The sequence below is a fragment of the Sinocyclocheilus anshuiensis genome, unplaced genomic scaffold (genome assembly GCF_001515605.1).
Source record: "Sinocyclocheilus anshuiensis isolate Anshui unplaced genomic scaffold, SAMN03320099.WGS_v1.1 scaffold364, whole genome shotgun sequence".
Taxonomy (NCBI): domain Eukaryota; kingdom Metazoa; phylum Chordata; class Actinopteri; order Cypriniformes; family Cyprinidae; genus Sinocyclocheilus; species Sinocyclocheilus anshuiensis.
Window position 1 is genome coordinate 998964 of NW_015555735.1, and position 17826 is coordinate 1016789.

Here is a 17826-nt window from a genome sequence, read left to right on the forward strand (position 1 = left end):
ATGGCATTTGTTGTATGGTTTTAATTGTTGGGCTACTGCTGAGAAAATCATGATCTTTGACATGGATAGGAGAAAAAGAAAACATTTAAAGGGGAGATAGCTACATCCATTTGATTGCCTAGCCTACTGTACATTTTACAGGTAAGCTACACGCTGAAAGAAAAGTCAGAGGCGGGGTCCCAGCACGGAACTCATACACGTCAATGCCATAGACTGTATGTCCATGAGTCATGACCACCTTCCTATAAAGACGTCGATCACATTCCAGCGGGCGGGGTTCATGAAGCTCCGCGTTTCTCACAATATGAGTCTGTCGAGAGCGCAGCTGGAGCAGCAACTGGACTGAGCGTGGAGCAGACAACATCACTGTCCACTCCGAACACAAAATGGATTACAGACGGGTTAAGCGTATTTTATTTGTCAGTGTATTTATGAACTTTGTATTTATTTCTCTTCAGAAAAAGGAAGGTACGTGGAATTTATTCTTTCAAACTTTCTAAACTTCTCACTCAGGATCTCGCACACATGGTTTAAACTAGTTTAAAGCTTTGTAGCCTACTGTGCCGTGTATAGCTACCTAAACGTCTCTATGGAAATCATTTTCATTGTTGCGATGTTTGGCATAGTGTTAAATCAACCTGTTTGAGAAATATTTAATAGCTACTGGTTTCGTCGATCTGGTGCAAGTTTGTGCGTAAAATTTCATTGTAAGTTTTAATAGGTTACCTCGAACTGTTGAAATTGTTTAAAATGTAATATATGCCTTTAATAGGCTGTTTTATATCTAAATAGCATGTCGCATTTAATGTAGGCTATCTCACGCGAACGTAAAACATTCTAGTGAAGTATATTTATAAGCGAAGAGTGAAAGTAGCAACGAAACATAGGCTAGCCTACTAACCGGACTTTGCAACGAGTCTTTCTATTATGAATTTTTATTTTGTTATTTTTAAATTATTATTATTTTAATTAGTAGCCTAATAGTTGCAGCAGACATAATTTCCACGTTTGTTTCTAGTAGTATTCCTGTATGCATTTACTTTATTGTTGCTGTATCAATTACTGCTGTTGTGTATCCTGACAAAAATATTTAACATGATATTTTTGCGTTATTGTCACAGAGGTGCTGTTGGATATGGTGGCTTCGGGAGCAGAGTTGGGTTGGTTGACATCGCCTGTAGAGCACGGGGTGAGTTTACTGTAGGCTACTTCTACTGTAAGAACCTTCAGTTATATGGGCTGTATTTCTTTTCGTTTGTTTGTCATTTTTGACTGAACAGGTTTTTCCTTATTGGACACGTATAATTCAGACTTTACCCTCAAAACGTTCCTGGAAAAGTTTCGAGGATTGCACATACTTTGCCTGCTGAACACTTGTAGGCTCGTGCGATTTCAAAGCCCTGTGTTAGCGACTGTAAAACTGAGGGTGTAATTAACTTTTAAAGGTTGGCGCATATGGTGCTTTTTGTGACTTGAGCTGAAGAAGCTATAATGTTAACTAGAATTTAGAAGCGTAACTGGTTTTGAAATCAAAAGGATGTGCTTTATAACGTGGTAGCTGGTTTATAACTGGTATAGACCAATTTGGACCAGCAACGAACCGTATTGGTCACAGTTTCTTAGGGTAGTCAAGCTGGGTATTAAGGAATGATAGCTGGTTGACAAGGTTAGATCAGCTAGTGTATTTTAAAACCATGTTCCAAAAGAGCTACTGGGGTTTCCAGCAGGGAATGATCTGGGATGGCAAGTACAGACTTGTTAAGTTTCCTTCCCACCAATACCTTAAAACGTGGAAAAAGCAAATGCACGCAAAATAATTAAATCTCAAGCATTTTCCTTTAGACTCTCATGGAAAAAGCTGATAAATTAAGAATGTGAACAAGGTGTCAGCATGTTCAACTTTATAGAAAGTTAACTGCACTCTTAATGAGCTGCTGTTTATCTAAAGAGTTCAATGTCTTTTAAATGTATGTAATGCTTTAGCCTAAACCACAAAGTTCATTTTATATGGAAGCATTCGTTGCAGAGACCGTTTTACTGCCATACCACACACTACGAAAACAATGCACCTCTCCTGTAATTAATATCACGGTGCACATGAAATTAGAGCTAAGAACACACATGCACACTGCATGTGAACAGATATGTTACAGCACATTACATCAGTCATGCAATAGAAAGACTTCTGCATTGTTCCTTGCCAGAAGTTGGTGGGTAATTGACCAGCATCCTCACTACTACTTAAAATTCCACGGTCAGGACATTTCGTGTTATTTTTGTCCTCAGCATTCGCTGGCATCTTTTCTTTGAAATTTTGTTTCCACAATCTTGGTTTTGATTTCTTGCTAACATCCATTTTTTTATTTCACGTTGCAGTGGGAGATAGGCCAGCGGGCTGTGAATGGCTCTCTGTTGTATAACTATTATATATGTAACGTGGAGGAACGAGAACAAGACAACTGGCTTCGTACTACATTCATCCAGCGCCACCCCACAGCCTCTCGGGTCTTCGTGGAGCTGCGATTTGTAGTCCGTGATTGCAACTCTTTCAATGCAGACTCGCTTATCTGCAAGGAGACCTTTAACTTGTACGCCTCTGAGGCCGACGCGGACATTGGCACTGCTTTCCGCAAAGGCCTGTTCCGCAAAGTGGCCACCATTGCTCCAGATGAAATATCCAGCCTTGGGGAGATGAAGATGAACATTGAGACAAAAGTAGTGGATAATCTTTCTCGCAAGGGCTTCTACTTGGCCTTCCAGGACATTGGGGCCTGCGTCGCCATCTACTCTGTCAGGGTTTACTATAAAACTTGTCCAGCAACAGTGAAGAGCTTGGCAGAGTTCCCTGAGACTGTGGCAGGGGGAGAGAATCAAGCCCTACGGGAGGTGGCTGGAAGTTGCGTCTCAAATGCTGTAAGCGAGGACCAACCTCGCATTTATTGCACCACGGATGGGGAATGGGTGGTACCTGTGAGCCAATGCCAGTGCAGACCTGGGTTCGAAGCCATGAACGATGCATGCCAAGGTAAGACATAAGTTTCTTTGTTTGGTTTCCACAGGCTGAGTCCAGCACCAGCTGTTGTCACTTAAGATTTCTGGTTTGGGTCAGGAATTTGAATATTGACTAGACTTCCACATAGATTATGATTAGCATTCAGTTGTAGTATATCATTATATAAATTACTGTATTATTTTACTAAAATGTTTTGTATTATTGTGAATTTTGTCTATCCTTACCATACATGCTTGTGGCTTGTGATTATTTTTCAGCACTGTATATAAGAAATACTAAGAAATATTATAAAAAGGATTTTTTTCCTTTTCTTTAATGGCTCTCATTTTCTACAATGTAGCATACTTTTCACACACTATATTTTTCACTTTTTAAGTTGCTTGTAATAATGATTGGCTATATATACAGATGGATATATATACAGTATATAGAGAGAGAGAGAATTTTTGTTCTTTATACCTCTGTAAAATGTAGCGTACTTTCTAGACACTGTATTTTACACATTTTAAGTTGCTCATCAGCCATTTAGTTCATGCTGTCACTCTTAAAATTTCAAGTGCTTTGAAACCTGTTTGCTCTTTTTCACTGTGCGTTTGACTCCCATAACCCCCAGCATTCCTTAAAACACAAGTTCAGACGTCAACGACTTTTGCAAACCTATTGTGCTTTAGGCAGAACGTTTCAATTACAGCTTTAGGCCTAAATCTCGCATTGAGGATGTGACAATTTCTCATTTTTATTAGGCGTATGTCACAGTCACCTGTTGTTGTTGTTTTTTCTCCTCGTGTGTTCTTATCCCTGCCACACCAGAGCAAGATCAGCCATGTGACAGTCCTAAAGTGCTTTGTGACTGTGGAAATGAGAGCACTGGCATGTTGGGACTTGATTAGAATAATTCCGTTTTAAACGTCCTCTAACCTCAACACTTTAACATATTTCCTCAGTTCAGCCACATGCAGTGACAGGTAAAATACAGGCAAGTGAAACTCTAATGACAGCAAAGTTTCAAACAGGGCATCTGGGTAACAATTTCTTAATTGTAGCGGTTACACATTACAGTGGCCAAGCTCATGTGCATGCATTTTTTTGGTTCGCGCACATTCCTTGTTTTATAGTCCAGGAATTGTGGGAACAGGTGTGTGTGCATGGTTTAGAATGGGAAAAGATAAAGTGTCAGACTTTGGAGAGGGAGGAGATTGTAGAGGAAAGGTGGAGAATGGAATGTAAAGGTAGCAGAACAATGTAGTGCTGTGTTCAGAGACAAGCCCCCCTCCGCAGACCCCCCCTGCCAGCGCCTCTTTCACTCGGCTGATGCATTCTTGCTAGGTTTATTAAGGAGCCTTCCCAACTACTGCCGGCCTGAGGAATTCCCTGAGGAGAGCTCCAGGCCAGAGCTGACTCACGTTGATGGATGTACTGTTGATTAAAGGCAATCATTGTCGAATAGCCAGATCAGGGGGCTATGGGTAAATGTGTGGGTGGGGTCAGACAACCGTTCGTTCTCTGAAAAGGATGGCAAACTGTCCTGTGGTGGTGAGAGTTCTTAACAATATAAATATCAGACATGCACGCGGCACTGTGGTTTAATCAGTATTGACGCTGACACAGTTTTCCACTAATAAAACACACCCTTTCTCAGTCATGAATAAAAGAGCGCATACCTTTGTTGACCACACAAAGACGTGCTGCCTGACCTATGCTAGACTGCACTAGGAATTCATGCCCACACCCTGTCACTCACAGTAAACCGAGGTTGCCAGAGTTGGACAGCTATAGATTCTGGAACATTTCAAAGTGCTATTGGCCTCCATATGGTTGATCTATAGGAAAAACAAGACACTGATGAAGCCGGATGGTCTTGAATCTTTCATAGTTGCATTATATTTCCATAGAAAAATCCTTGTGCTTTACTGTAAATAAGGCTTTTCCTGCACTGGAACATGTTAAGCCCAGAGTTATGGGTGACCAAGTTAGAGTTTTGTGTGTATAATGTGTGGTGAGTGACTGGCTGGGTAGTAATTGACTTGGGTGTGTGTCCTCAAGAGCCATAAGTACTGGTTTTGGATGGATCTTCTTCCTATCCTGTTACTCTGGTCTTTTCTTTTCTTGCTTGATTTCTTGTTTACTTGTTCTTAGTTTCCCACCTTTATACCCTCTCTCAAACTGATCGTGATCCCTCGAGTTTTCCCAAATTAAACCAACTAGGCATGGTTTATATTTATTGTTATTGGCTGTTCCAATGACAATGTTATTTTTGGCCTTGACTGCAGGTCTTAGAAGTGACATGTATTAAATGTTTAAACATCCACTTTCACACGGCCCTGCAAACACTGTTGAACCTCTTCTGGGAGATTTCAAATGGTGTCTTGTAAATAAACAGCTTTGCTTATACCCATCTGTCTCCCAGAGACAAATAGATGCTTTTAGGCCATCCCTAGTTTACATACAAAAGCATTTTAAATAAACGATAGCTCTGACTCACATACATGTACGTGTACGGTCAAAGGGTTGTGAAATTTTGGAATTCCTTGATTGAGAAAGTGCAAAGGGCACTCGAATACCTCGAGCCATTGGGTGACAGCGCAGAAGTGGAATACAGAAATCCTCTGTAAGTGAGATATCAGAGTTTGCTGGGCTACGAGTAAACAAAAGTAAAAAATTAGATGTTCAGCTAAAATATGAGCAATTGCGCAAGCTTAAAATTTGCGCTAAATATAGTTCAGCAGTATTCCATCTAGTGTTGTCAAAAGACCCGGTATTTCGGTACCAAGTCGATACTACAAAAATGAAAACGTTACGGTACCAGGTTTTCTTAAGTACCGGTGGTACCGAGTACCCGGTCAACCGGGTTCTTGATGCGCTAAACGAAAGCTATCCTCTTCCAGTGTTGCCAAGTCCGTGGTTTTCCCGCGGAATTGGGCTACTTTAACACTGTTGCCGCGGGTTGTTTTTCTTTTTGTGTTTTGCTTTGGTACCGAAATTGGTACCGAGAACCGTGGATTTTCACTGGTATCGGTACCGAATACTGAAATTTTGGTACCGTGACAACACTAAATCAGAACAGGGTTGATGAAAGCAGTGATAATCTGTACCCTGAGGTGTAATTATTCTCTGCTTTATGTGATGCTAATGCCCTCTTCTTTTGCCTTATTCAATTCGCCACAGAAACCATTTATCTCCATCTATGGGATTCTTAATCTTACTCAACTAGCAGTCAACCACAACAACTCATTGCTGGTTCTTTCCATTGCAGTACCATTTGCCTGGGCAAGTTTAGATAATGAGGAGCACTTCCAAATGGGTTTGGTTGACGTCTTTGATCCTCTGTCAACCTTATGTGCCAACATCAAACAAAACGAGAGTGGATGACATGGTTGTTCTGATCATTTCAGGATAATGACTGCTGAAACATACTAATTAAATGAAACTATGCTCACTGGAACTCAAAATGTTTGCGTTGACCATGTAGGAGGAGGTGAGCGAGTTACCATAAGGAGGGAATTGTGTGGATTTTTCCACCTTAGTAATTGGTCACGTACAATTCTGCCATTTTTGCGTATATAATTTGGTACTTTTTTGAGTTCAGTGACATAGTTGGTCCACCAATGGGGTGGAATATTTAGGTTTGACGCTCTATATACACTGTGGCTTTTACATAAGAGGAGTGAACTTTAGGATTGTGTGCATGTGCTGAGTGTATTGTGCTGCTAGTATGTGAGATCAGCAGTTTCCTGCCTCCATGTCAGCTCTGCGTCCCCCGAAACAGGACAAGCTATAGCGGAAACCGGAGGCCTGCTAATCCTCAGTGACCCTCCAACTCGTCCGCTCAGGGTTTTCTATTGTCACTCTCGGTCACTGGCTTCATTCACTTATTCATTTCCCACCTATTAAGGAATTTTGTTTATGCCTTTGCTTAACATTTTTGGCCTTAACCAGACTTTTCCCATCTGTGTTGCCATCTCAAAGTTTGGACGATGGGCTGATGTTTTGTATGGGTCAGAACGAGAGCAAACCAGAGCACTGGTTGTGCCCATTCAGTTGAGAGATTTGTTTTTTTTTGTAGTATATTTAGGTTTCTTAGTTAACTATTTTCCTAATTAACAAATCTTCTGGATGAGTCTCAGTGTTTGTGTCCTTTTGTGTGCTGTCATCTTCTCTTCCTCTTGCCCTCTTTCCTTTAGAATGAGTGGAAAGTGTGAAAAGAGAGGGATTAGAGCATTTATTGTGTCTGTTAATGACTAGATGAAAGAGTGAGTGGAATTGTAAAGCGTAGATGTAATTCTCTTACAACTGTTCCATTGGGCTGATAATCCTTTGCACTAATGCTCTCACCACACCTAGAGACCATTCCCTCCCTGCTGGCTTCATGTTACCACTGCATCCCCCCCCCATACATACAAACACACTCACAGCTCTGGCTTTGTCCCGTCTGACCAGAAGAACCACTCCAATGACCATTTTGTGGTCCATTTTGTGGTCCAACCATGTTCTGTGGAAAATGCATTTTTGTAGGAAAATTAGTATATGCAACTTTCAGTAACTCTCAAAAATATTTAGGGATGAACTGATATAAAAACACTAGCAAAAAATGAAAATCTGAAAATTATTTCATTATTTAATATTTTATTTTCATGCCTGATGGTATAAATATCAATACTATTTTGTCTTGGTTATGCATGTATTTAAAAATAAGTACTTCTAAAAATAGATAGAAACTCTAATAATAGGCAGAAGCAGATAGATCAACAAAAAAATATCCAACTTCAAATTTTCAATATTGACTCATTGACTGATATGATAAATAAAAAATCACTACTATAGGCCGAAACCTGATTTCATCTATTTTTATTGTGCATACCTTAAAAATGTTGTTTTATTTATTTATTAAACAATTAATGTAATATATATTAGTTAAAAGTGTGCTGCTCCACCAGGTGTTGATGGGCGAGTATATCAACACCACAGCAGAGTAAAAAATAAGTTTAGATATTAGAAATATTATTATAAATAATTGTTTATATATTTATTATACTTTTTAATATATATTTTTTTATAATATTTATAATAATATAATAAATATTATTGATACTTTATATATACAGTATATAACTAACAATAATTATAATTAAATATGTAAACTTAATTTTATATGTTTGTTTAAAGATTAGTTAGAGCTATCAGCACATATAGCTGAGTAGTAAAGTTGTCTTCACCTCCTTGTAGGCTGCAGAAAACCAATGTTTATGATTGCACCATGCTGTCTTAATCTTCATTTTCTCATGCGTGCATGTTTTATTTTCTCAGTGGCTCTCTGTCTGAATTTAACCTCTTCCCCTGTGAAACGAGCCCCTGGCCGCTGTCCGCACTCACTCTGCTCTGCTGTTTGTTTTACTTGGCCATCAACACCTGGCGGAGCAGCACACTTTAACTCAACTCTGCCTAGGGCAACATGTAAGCCCCTCTGTGCCTAGGTTTAAATGACTAGGCCTTTTGTTTTTCTTTCCTTTTTCTCATTCGAAACCCCCCCTGTCAAACTCTTGTCCTGGAGGGGTTTGCGCTGTCCCGCCGCCATGTAAACACTCATTCATTCAGCCCTCCTTCCCCTTCTCTGTCAACCCATCCATCCATACATCTGTCCATTAATGTCACCCTCTCATCAGTCTTCGCTCTGACTGCTCCACTCAACCCACACGGCTCACAGACCCCAGTAGGTCATCGGCAAGCAGGATCCAGCTACTCTCACAATAAACAAACAGTCACTCAGAGGCTCTTATGGCCTGGGCTCTCGGTGCCAGATAGTGAGACAGGGCCCATGAAAGACGGCCGACACATCTCTGCATCTCTGCTGGGAAGTTTGTATTACATAAATAATCAACGTTCCTCAAAAGCCATAAGTCGTTGTTCGCCTCTGACCTCTCGCTACGCTTTTGGCGAATGAGCCAGTTTCTCCTTTCCAGAGTGTGTCTAACATTCACCTTCTCTGTCCATGCATGCTTTGATTGGCTGCCTTAGAAAGGAAGCTACGCGTCAGCCTTGCGCTTCCTGCTTCCTGTTGTGTCCAAAACGCGAAGACAAAGCCCCTCGCGCTGAACCACATTCCTGCAGTATTTTGGAAAGTGAAACATTGGCTAAAAACACCACAGTAGCTTTAGAATTCAGTTGAGTTCTGCCATGTAAAATAGTTTTTCTAAATTGTAAATAAATTTTACAAAAAAAATTACTCTTTCAGTATTTATACATCAAAATTTCACATTTAATTCAGTGTGTTACTTGCTTTGTCTTTGTAATTATTTTAATGTTTTTTTTAATTAATTTAATTGCAGAAAAATTAAAAATCAATACTATTTTGTCTGACAAAAACTATTTATTTTAGTTTTTAGTTTCTTTTTACGTCAAATCAGTGTTGTTACGCCTAAGTGAATTTAGAAAACACAAAATAAATAGTTACATTAATATATGTATTATTTTGTTGGTAAAAAAAGAAAGAAAAGAAAAACAAAATCTAAAAACACAACCTCCACAAAGAAATATTAATTTATTTTAATTATTTCCTATATTTCCTATCAATTTCTGAGCGAAAATAGTTTCAAAGCAAATCCTACATCACGTTTTTTTCATTGTGGCTTGAAAAGTTCGTAGATCTGATTCCTTACACACAAAGTGTTTTGAATAAGTTTTGAGTCTTTTGTAAACTTTTTGCATAAAAGGATTAAAGCAGCCCTCCAAACGCCATCAGGTTTTTGTCCGTGGCTGTTAAGAAGCCAGCCAGCGCATTAACGCATCATGCGGCATCTACACTATTCGAAACAAGTGTTTTCTCTCTCACTGCCCTGAGTGGCATTCTGCGCCTGTTGTCCGGACTGAATGGGCCGTCGAATGTTGTGCTAGACGCTCACATGTGGCAATGCGGCAAGCGAGGGGACTTAAGAATTTGGAGATTACTAGTGGAGAGCCGAGAGGGGGGCGATATGAAACGGGGTTCGCAGCAGCAGCTGTTTGGCCCCCTTCGCTGTGAATAGGACAATTCTTTTTCTTCCCCTACTCCCCCCTTTCCTTTCAAATCCCACCAGGACTCGTTATCCCTCTCTCCCTCAGTCCCCCTGTCTCCCACACTATCCCCACCTCCACAGAGGGGTGCGTTAATGAGTTGCAGTAAAGTCTCCACAACAGCTGGCACAGAAACAAGATGAGGAGTCAACTTGAAAGAAGGAATAAATAACACATTGGCTCGATCTTCGCTGCCACGCTGAATTCTTTTCATGCTGCGAGTTTTCTTTTGAAATAAGAGAATGCGTGCTCTCAAATATTAGAGGTAATGTATACCACCGTTAACCCCCTTCCTGTGAGGGAGAGCAAGTGGCTCAATCCAAAACAAGGCCTCAATTGATACAAAGCATTCAGGAAGGAGGAAGCACCCTACTCTGTAATTATAACTGTTTGGCAAATCTTCAGATAACAAACCATTAGAAAATGGAAACAATGATTTGGTATGTGACCACTGTGCTACAGAAATACAACGACTGCAAAAAGTATTTGCTCATTTTTTTGCCACACTTAAAAATTGCATTAATATACACATTTGATCTTTATTTATTATAATAGTATATATATATTTTTTTAGCTTATTATAAGCTACATTATTTTCTAATGTGATTATAAATAATGGTTATAAGCAAAAATATATTTAAAATAAAATAATTACAGAGATAATATTTTATTATAATATTATGTTTATTCTAATATCCATCTTCTCTTATTTGACACTAAGGTATTAAAATAGTACTATTAAAAATCTTTTAATGGAAATAATAAATAAAATGAAGACAAAAAAGTGGGGAAACTGCAAAAGCTGCTGCATGGCGTTTTATACTGATAGACTTCCTCATCACAGGTATATGTTTCGCACTTCTTCAAAGTGTCTTAATACTGACATTTTTGAGCAAATGTCAGTAATCATCTCTCTACTAGTATTACACTGTCTTTGCCTCTGGCAGTATTTCAACACACAAATACAGATATTTCACCTGATCAGACACATGGTGTACATGATTGTGTAATATTGCCACCAATAATCTAAGCCTTGCGTGTGTCTGAGCTTGTTGCCTGACTGATAAAACTTGCTCTTGAAACTGAAAACCAGATATCACAGCTTCATTGTGAAAGTAAATAAATGGTCCTGTATGTGGCTGCTCCAAGAAACGAAAGAGCCAGATTCAGAACGGAAGCAGTGTGTGTTTGTGTGTGCATAGGGTGGTGGTGGATTGTGAATGAGAGTCTGGACAGCGGAAGGACATGAGCTGGGCATGTTGGAATGTTTCTAGACAGATTCCGAGGACACCTTCCTTTTTCTTCCTGTTTGTACATTTACAAAGTCTGATTGACTAAATTTATGCTTAAAAATCCTTTTTTTTTTCTTAATTTAATTAATCAACAAAATGTTTTGTGACCCCGAAAAGATTTTGATTACAAGTCATACACGTTTGCAAATCCTTTTGTTTTTTTTATTATAGAATGCGGTTGTAAATCATCAACATTCTTTTTATTATCCTTTTTTTTTTTCGTACATTTTTTGTGGCCCCAGATTTTGGACACACTTGAACACACAATTCTTACTTGAATGACTTCACATTTTAAACCTTTTATGACATTTAACCAACTGACCTCAAGGTAATTTTTAGGTTATGTATGATGTAATTTCCCCTCAAGTTTACACAGGTGTCCAATTTAGAGGAGTAACCACAGGTGTAGTTCATCACATTAACTATGGACATGTTCTGTGATGTCTGACAACCACAGCCTGTCCAAATACTTAATTTTGTACAGTACATTTATCATGTAAAACCTAAATCTTGTAAAGTCATTGTGCTGCTGCAAGTAAATGCTACATTATTTAAAGGGGTCATATGATGCGATTTCAAGTTTTCCTTTCACTTTGGAGTGTTACAAGCTGTTCGTGAATAGATAGGATCCCTAAAGTTGCAAAGACTAAAGTCTCAAACCCAAAGAGATATTCTTTATAAAAGTTAAGACTCGTCCACGCCCTCCTAAAACGCCTTGTTTAAACACGCCCCCACATGTCTATGTCACTGTGTGGGAAGATTTGCATAACGCCGCCCAAATGTTCACGCAAAGAAAGAAGGCGTAACTTTGATTCTCGCTGTGGTATTGTTACGTGAAGGCGCTGTGTGTTTCGTTATGAAAGTGAATCTACTTTGTTTGGCCTTCCAAAAGAGGACACAACTAGAAATCAGTGGTTAAGTTGTATTTACGTACGTTTTCATATTTAAAGAATTATTTTTTAGCAACGTCATATGACCCCTTTAATATTTTGTTATATAATGCAAAGACATTCATGTATTTTTAAGTGTGGCTTAGTGGTCCAAAGACTTTTTGGGACCACTGTATGTCTAATATAATGTATAATCACTGTATGAATAATATAATGTAATATATGATACGTATATACTGTATGTCTAAATGTATAATATCTACTAGACTTGGTTGACAACAGCATTCTTCTTCTTTATTGAATTCTTTGTTAGATGCAGCATTCATCCTGTCTGTTGGTTTTAATGCGTTTTGTTCTGTTTTCTCTCGTGGTGGAGTTTTGAGAGCAGAGGTACCGTGCTGGAATGTGGGATGACTGGTCCTGTTTGTAGAGAATGGGGGGGATGGTTCACACAGGATGAGTAGGAGTGTGCTTAGTCTTGCTCTGTCAACTTTGTGCACTCTTGCACAAAAAAAAAAGCTGTAGAGAACAAAAAACATCTTCAAAGGAGGTTAATTTACTGTGTTCATACATAGATGATCACTTGACATGTATATACGCTGTGAGCAGTTTAATTGCACAATTTGCTCTCATCCTCATCCAAGTCATCATACATGTGCTTTTTTTTTTCTTGCAGAATGTCAGTCTGGCTTCTTCAAATCGTCAGTGTCCAGTGAGGCCTGCAAACCCTGTCCAAAAAACACCCAGCCCTCAGGTCATGGCGCCACCAGCTGCACCTGCAAGGACGGCTTTTATCGAGCAACTGAGGACCCCAAAACGGCCGTTTGCTCTGGTGAGAAGCTGCTTCTACATCTCACCTGTCATGAGCTAGTTGCTGTCATTTTGTATTTACATACAATATCCTTTCTCTGTCACTCTTTTCTGTAGGGATTATCTAAACCAGTACAGGTGAATGGGTAAATAAAAGGCTTGTCTGCTCTTTGTCTGCTCAGGTTTACCCTCCGCTCCTCAGAGTCTGGTGGCCACCACAGCTCAGATGTCAATAGGCAGGCTTCAATTGTCATGGAGGCCCCCTGCAGACACCGGCGGACGCAGTGATATCACATACACTGTGGTTTGCGAGCGTTGTGAGGGGAGGGCATGTCAGCCTTGTGGCGAGAAAGTGCGTTTAGATCCAAGCAACACTGACCTGAAGGAGACCAGAGTCACTGTGAGTGAACTGGAGCCCCTTTTGAACTACACCTTCACCGTGGAGGCACGGAGCGGAGTGTCCCAGTTCAGCAATAAGAGAGCCACCAGCAGCATCAACACTGCTTTACATTATACAGGTCGGTGCTCTAACTGATCACAGTAGTAGAAAGCAAAGTGGCCAGTTTAACAGATTTACTAACAGAAAAAAATAAATAAAATTCTACCGTTCAAAAATATGGGGTTAATAAGATTTGTATTTATTTATAAATTAATACTTTTATTTTTAAGCATTAAATTAATCAGAAGTAACAGTAAAAACATTTGTAATTTATAAAAGCATTTATTTCTAAAGGATGATGTGACATTGAAGACTGGAGTAATGGCTTCTGAAAATTCGGTTTTGCCATCACAGGAATAAATTACATTTAAAAATATATTAAAATAGAAAATGGTTATTTAAACTGTAATAATATTCCACAATACTAATGCTTTTTCAAATAAATTTTGATTACTTAAATGCAGCCTTGATGAGAATAAGAGACTTCTTTAAAAAAAAAATTATAATAATTGTACCGACCCCAAACTTTAAAAAAAAAATAGTTTTGTTTTTTTTTCATTCTCATTTTCAGTCTCTCAATTTTAACTCTTTCATTTCATTTTCACAATTTTTTCTTTGGGAAATGAAAACTATAAAAATATATATTTTAAAAATTATAGTAGTAGGCTTTAATTAAGGTTTAAACATGCAGCAGAAATCTAATAGTTTTAGTTTTTGTAGTATAAACAGCAAAAAACAGACACAAAGTCGGATGTTTACAAACCTGATTCAAACCACATCCATTTGTGGTTTGAAATCCGATTAAAATCAGATATTTTGTGAATTATAGTCTGTACGTTGACTCCAGTCAGATCGAATTTCAGCTTTTTTTTCCTAACCCTATTGAAAGTGCAGTGTTTACTGGGACTGTTTCCAATTACACTCAATTTTCCCCTCACTATAGCGAACCATGTGACATTCACTATTTGCACACAGTCCTAAAGATCAGATTTAAAAGTTTTGGGTGTACAATATAAACAAGCTCATATACGTCAGAGACTCAAACTTAACTGTTGTTTTACCCCCAGATCCCCCAAAAGTGACTGCGATGCATCTTGTGGACAGCAGCTCCACCAGCCTGTCGCTTCAGTGGTCTGTTTCTCACCGTTCCAAGCCAGTTGCCACACGTTATGAACTGATGTATCGCAAAAAGGTCAGTTACAATATCCATTTCAGTCTTAATACGTAACTGCAAATCTTGATCCATGATGTTATTCTCCATTTCATCATCTTCCTTTCATTGTCATGTCTACAGGAAAATGATGAGGAGATAGCCAATGGAAAGGTCACTACCTACACTGTGCTGGTGCTGGAAAAGAACTTGGTTCAGATCAGTGATCTGTCTCCTTCCACCGTCTACTTGTTTAAAGTTCAAGCTCTCAGCCCAGAAGGAAACCCAGGCAGCTACAGCTTGGAACAGGAGTTTTCAACGCTCCCGCAAGGTGAACAAAGTGAAAATGTTTGCTTTTATGAAATCAAAATTGTATATTTATGGCTTTCAGTTCTCTGGATTTGAGGCCATTTATGTGTTCACATACCTAAACACTGACAAAATTCACTGTTTAAAATGTACAGGCTTTTTCTTAGTGGAAAATGAACCAAAATACTGATGACTCATTCTGCACTACACAGATATTTGTACACAGTCCAATCAAATGTTCTCTAGAATGAGAAAGTCCCGCCCCCAATACCACCAGCAAATCAAGTTCATGGCTATGACGTAACTACATAATATTGGCTATTTAAAAAAGGGACAAACACGATAAAGACAAGTTATGCCCAAATTTCCTGTTTCAAAATGCAATACATCAACACAGACAAAAGGACTGTGCTGGGCAAGCAAATTCATTGGGTCTTTTATAATTAAAAAAATATACATTTTAATATAATTGTACAATAAAATGTTCTATTGTTTTTCTTCTTATGAATGGATTATTTTTTTGAATCAGTGTCAGAATGTGTTGTTTTTTGTTTTTTTTAATAACCTACTTGTCGTTAAGTGACAGATAATGTTTCTTTGCTCTTTTATGTTATGGAGTGTGTTTTATTCTTGAATGACTCATTTGCTTGGCTGCTTTGTTGTTGTTTTCCCAGCTTCTCAAAAACCAGGAAACACAGCAGTGATCCTCGGGGCAGCAATCGGAGGAGGCGTCATGCTTTTCATCGTGGTAGTGGTCCTGCTTCTGCGAAAACGGTTAGCAACAAGCACTTCACGCACACACCCGGCTTTGTACCTCTCCCCCAGTCACTCCTTCAAGCCGTTCCTTTTCTTTCTCCTTAAAAATCCATTCAGTGTTTCCCTTTCACCGCTCTCACACGGCTCCTTACCACTTTTGATTCGCTGACTGCTCACTAAGTGTATCTTAACAAGAGGCGTGTTTGAAAGGAGATGAATCAGACAGGCATATTGTGTAAGACAAGAGGCGACGGGATTGTAGCAGTTCTGTGAAGGCGACCTGAGCCCTTCGTAGTTCCCTGTGATAACCCAGACCTCTGTCACCACTTGGCAAACACAGACCACTTTTTTTCTAAGCACTCCTCGACTGAATGGAGCCGGTCCAGCGCTGGCCACTCTTAAAACTCAAGTCTGAAAAGAAATCTGTGGGTTTGCTGAAAAACAGAGCACTCATTGAGTTGTTTTTCTTCTACAGGCGAAGAAACTCTCACACCAGACAAGGGCCAGAGGATGCCTATTTCTCCAGCCCAGGTTAGTGGCATTGAATTTCATTTGGTGGCTTTCTTCTTTTACAACCCCTCCTCTTAAATTCTCCCCGAATTCTCTTCAATGCAGACCAGTTGAAGCCGTTGAAGACCTACGTTGATCCTCACACGTATGAAGACCCCAACACGGCGGTGCTCAAGTTTGCCAGCGAGATCCATCCTAGTCACATCACAAAGCAGAAAGTCATCGGAGCAGGTTAGTACATCCATGGCAGTCTGACAAGCCGCTGTGGGGCTGTTTTGAATGCATTCTTCAACACTCATTGATTTGAAGTTATGTTACAGTTCATTGAGAGTGACAGCTTTTTTACAGTTCATTGGAGAGACAGCTTAAAACAAGGCGCACATTAGAAATTGTCTGATTCGAGCTTTACATGTTAGAGCTGGAATATTTTTAGTGTAGTAATTAATAAGACGTTTTTTTCCCCTCCCAATGTCATTCAAATTGAATTAGTGTTGTTTTCTTAACCCGCTCTGGAGGTTTTTTTCATATCCCACATGGAGGAGTACTGCTATAAAAAAACCTGAGTTAATTAATCATGACTTAAAAATAAAACAAACAACCGCTAAATTAGACCTAAGTCCTAAAGTGTTTATAGGCTATATATCAAATGTCAAATTTAAATGAGAAGATCAGTGCGCCGTGGTCGCGTTTCCCTTGTCCACTTTTTGTCTGCTTGTTGTGCACAGATTCTCATGCCCCTTCTGACCCCCTCCCATGAATCCACTCACTAATGTTCATAGGCTTCTCCGTGGCCAGATGCATGCTGGTTATCATTTTAAAGCGCCTACTTCATGTTTTTAAATAACCCCTATATGTCATGAGGCACGATTAAAGTGTTGTCATTTGTTGTGTTGCTTATCTGATGCCTGTATGCCTCTCAATTTGGTGGATTGTGTTGCTGTGCTGTAGGTGAGTTTGGAGAGGTGTATCGAGGAATTCTGAAAGCTCCCAGTCGCAAGGAAACAGCGGTAGCAATAAAGACGCTAAAGCCAGGATACACAGAGAAACAGAGGCAGGACTTCCTCAGTGAGGCCAGCATCATGGGACAGTTCTCACATCAGAACATCATCCGACTGGAGGGGGTGGTCACCAAATGTGAGTGCCCTATCAAGTGTAGTCTACATCTAGTTTTATAATAAATTTGCATTTAAATAAATAAATAAATATATTTGTAAAAATTCTCATTATTTATTAGATAATAAAAAATGTGATTTATGATTAAATTGTCAAATAGATAACGATATAATTATAATTAAATAAGCCCTTTAAAAAAAAAAAATTAATTAAAAAAAATAAATAAATATATATATAAAATAAAATGTGCATATATATGTCTGTATATATATATATATATATATATATATATATGTTTGTATATATATGTCTGTCTAATGTATAAAAAGTGCATATATATATATATATATATATACAGTATATACACACTTTTTATTATACTTTTTATTATTTTTATACACTTTTTATTTAATTCAAGAAAGTAAAAATAAAATATTGTTTTATTTTATAGTATAAATATAAAAATGTTTGTATTAAAATTATAGTCATAAATTATT

The 17826-nt window shown here is 38.6% G+C and overlaps 1 protein-coding gene across 1 annotated transcript in view; it reads left to right on the top strand.

Moving 5' to 3' along the window:
* The first annotated feature begins 287 nt into the window (after positions 1–287).
* Positions 288–17826, top strand: part of LOC107673100 (ephrin type-A receptor 2-like) — a 25253-nt gene continuing 7714 nt past the window's right edge. The window contains exons 1-11 of the mRNA XM_016466565.1: positions 288–468; positions 1122–1189; positions 2377–3025; positions 12919–13074; positions 13235–13570; positions 14559–14683; positions 14786–14972; positions 15625–15724; positions 16182–16237; positions 16322–16447; positions 17165–17350. Coding sequence (XP_016322051.1) covers positions 387–468; positions 1122–1189; positions 2377–3025; positions 12919–13074; positions 13235–13570; positions 14559–14683; positions 14786–14972; positions 15625–15724; positions 16182–16237; positions 16322–16447; positions 17165–17350 — 2071 coding nt within the window. The 5' untranslated portion in view covers positions 288–386. The remainder of the gene's footprint in view (positions 469–1121; positions 1190–2376; positions 3026–12918; positions 13075–13234; positions 13571–14558; positions 14684–14785; positions 14973–15624; positions 15725–16181; positions 16238–16321; positions 16448–17164; positions 17351–17826) is intronic.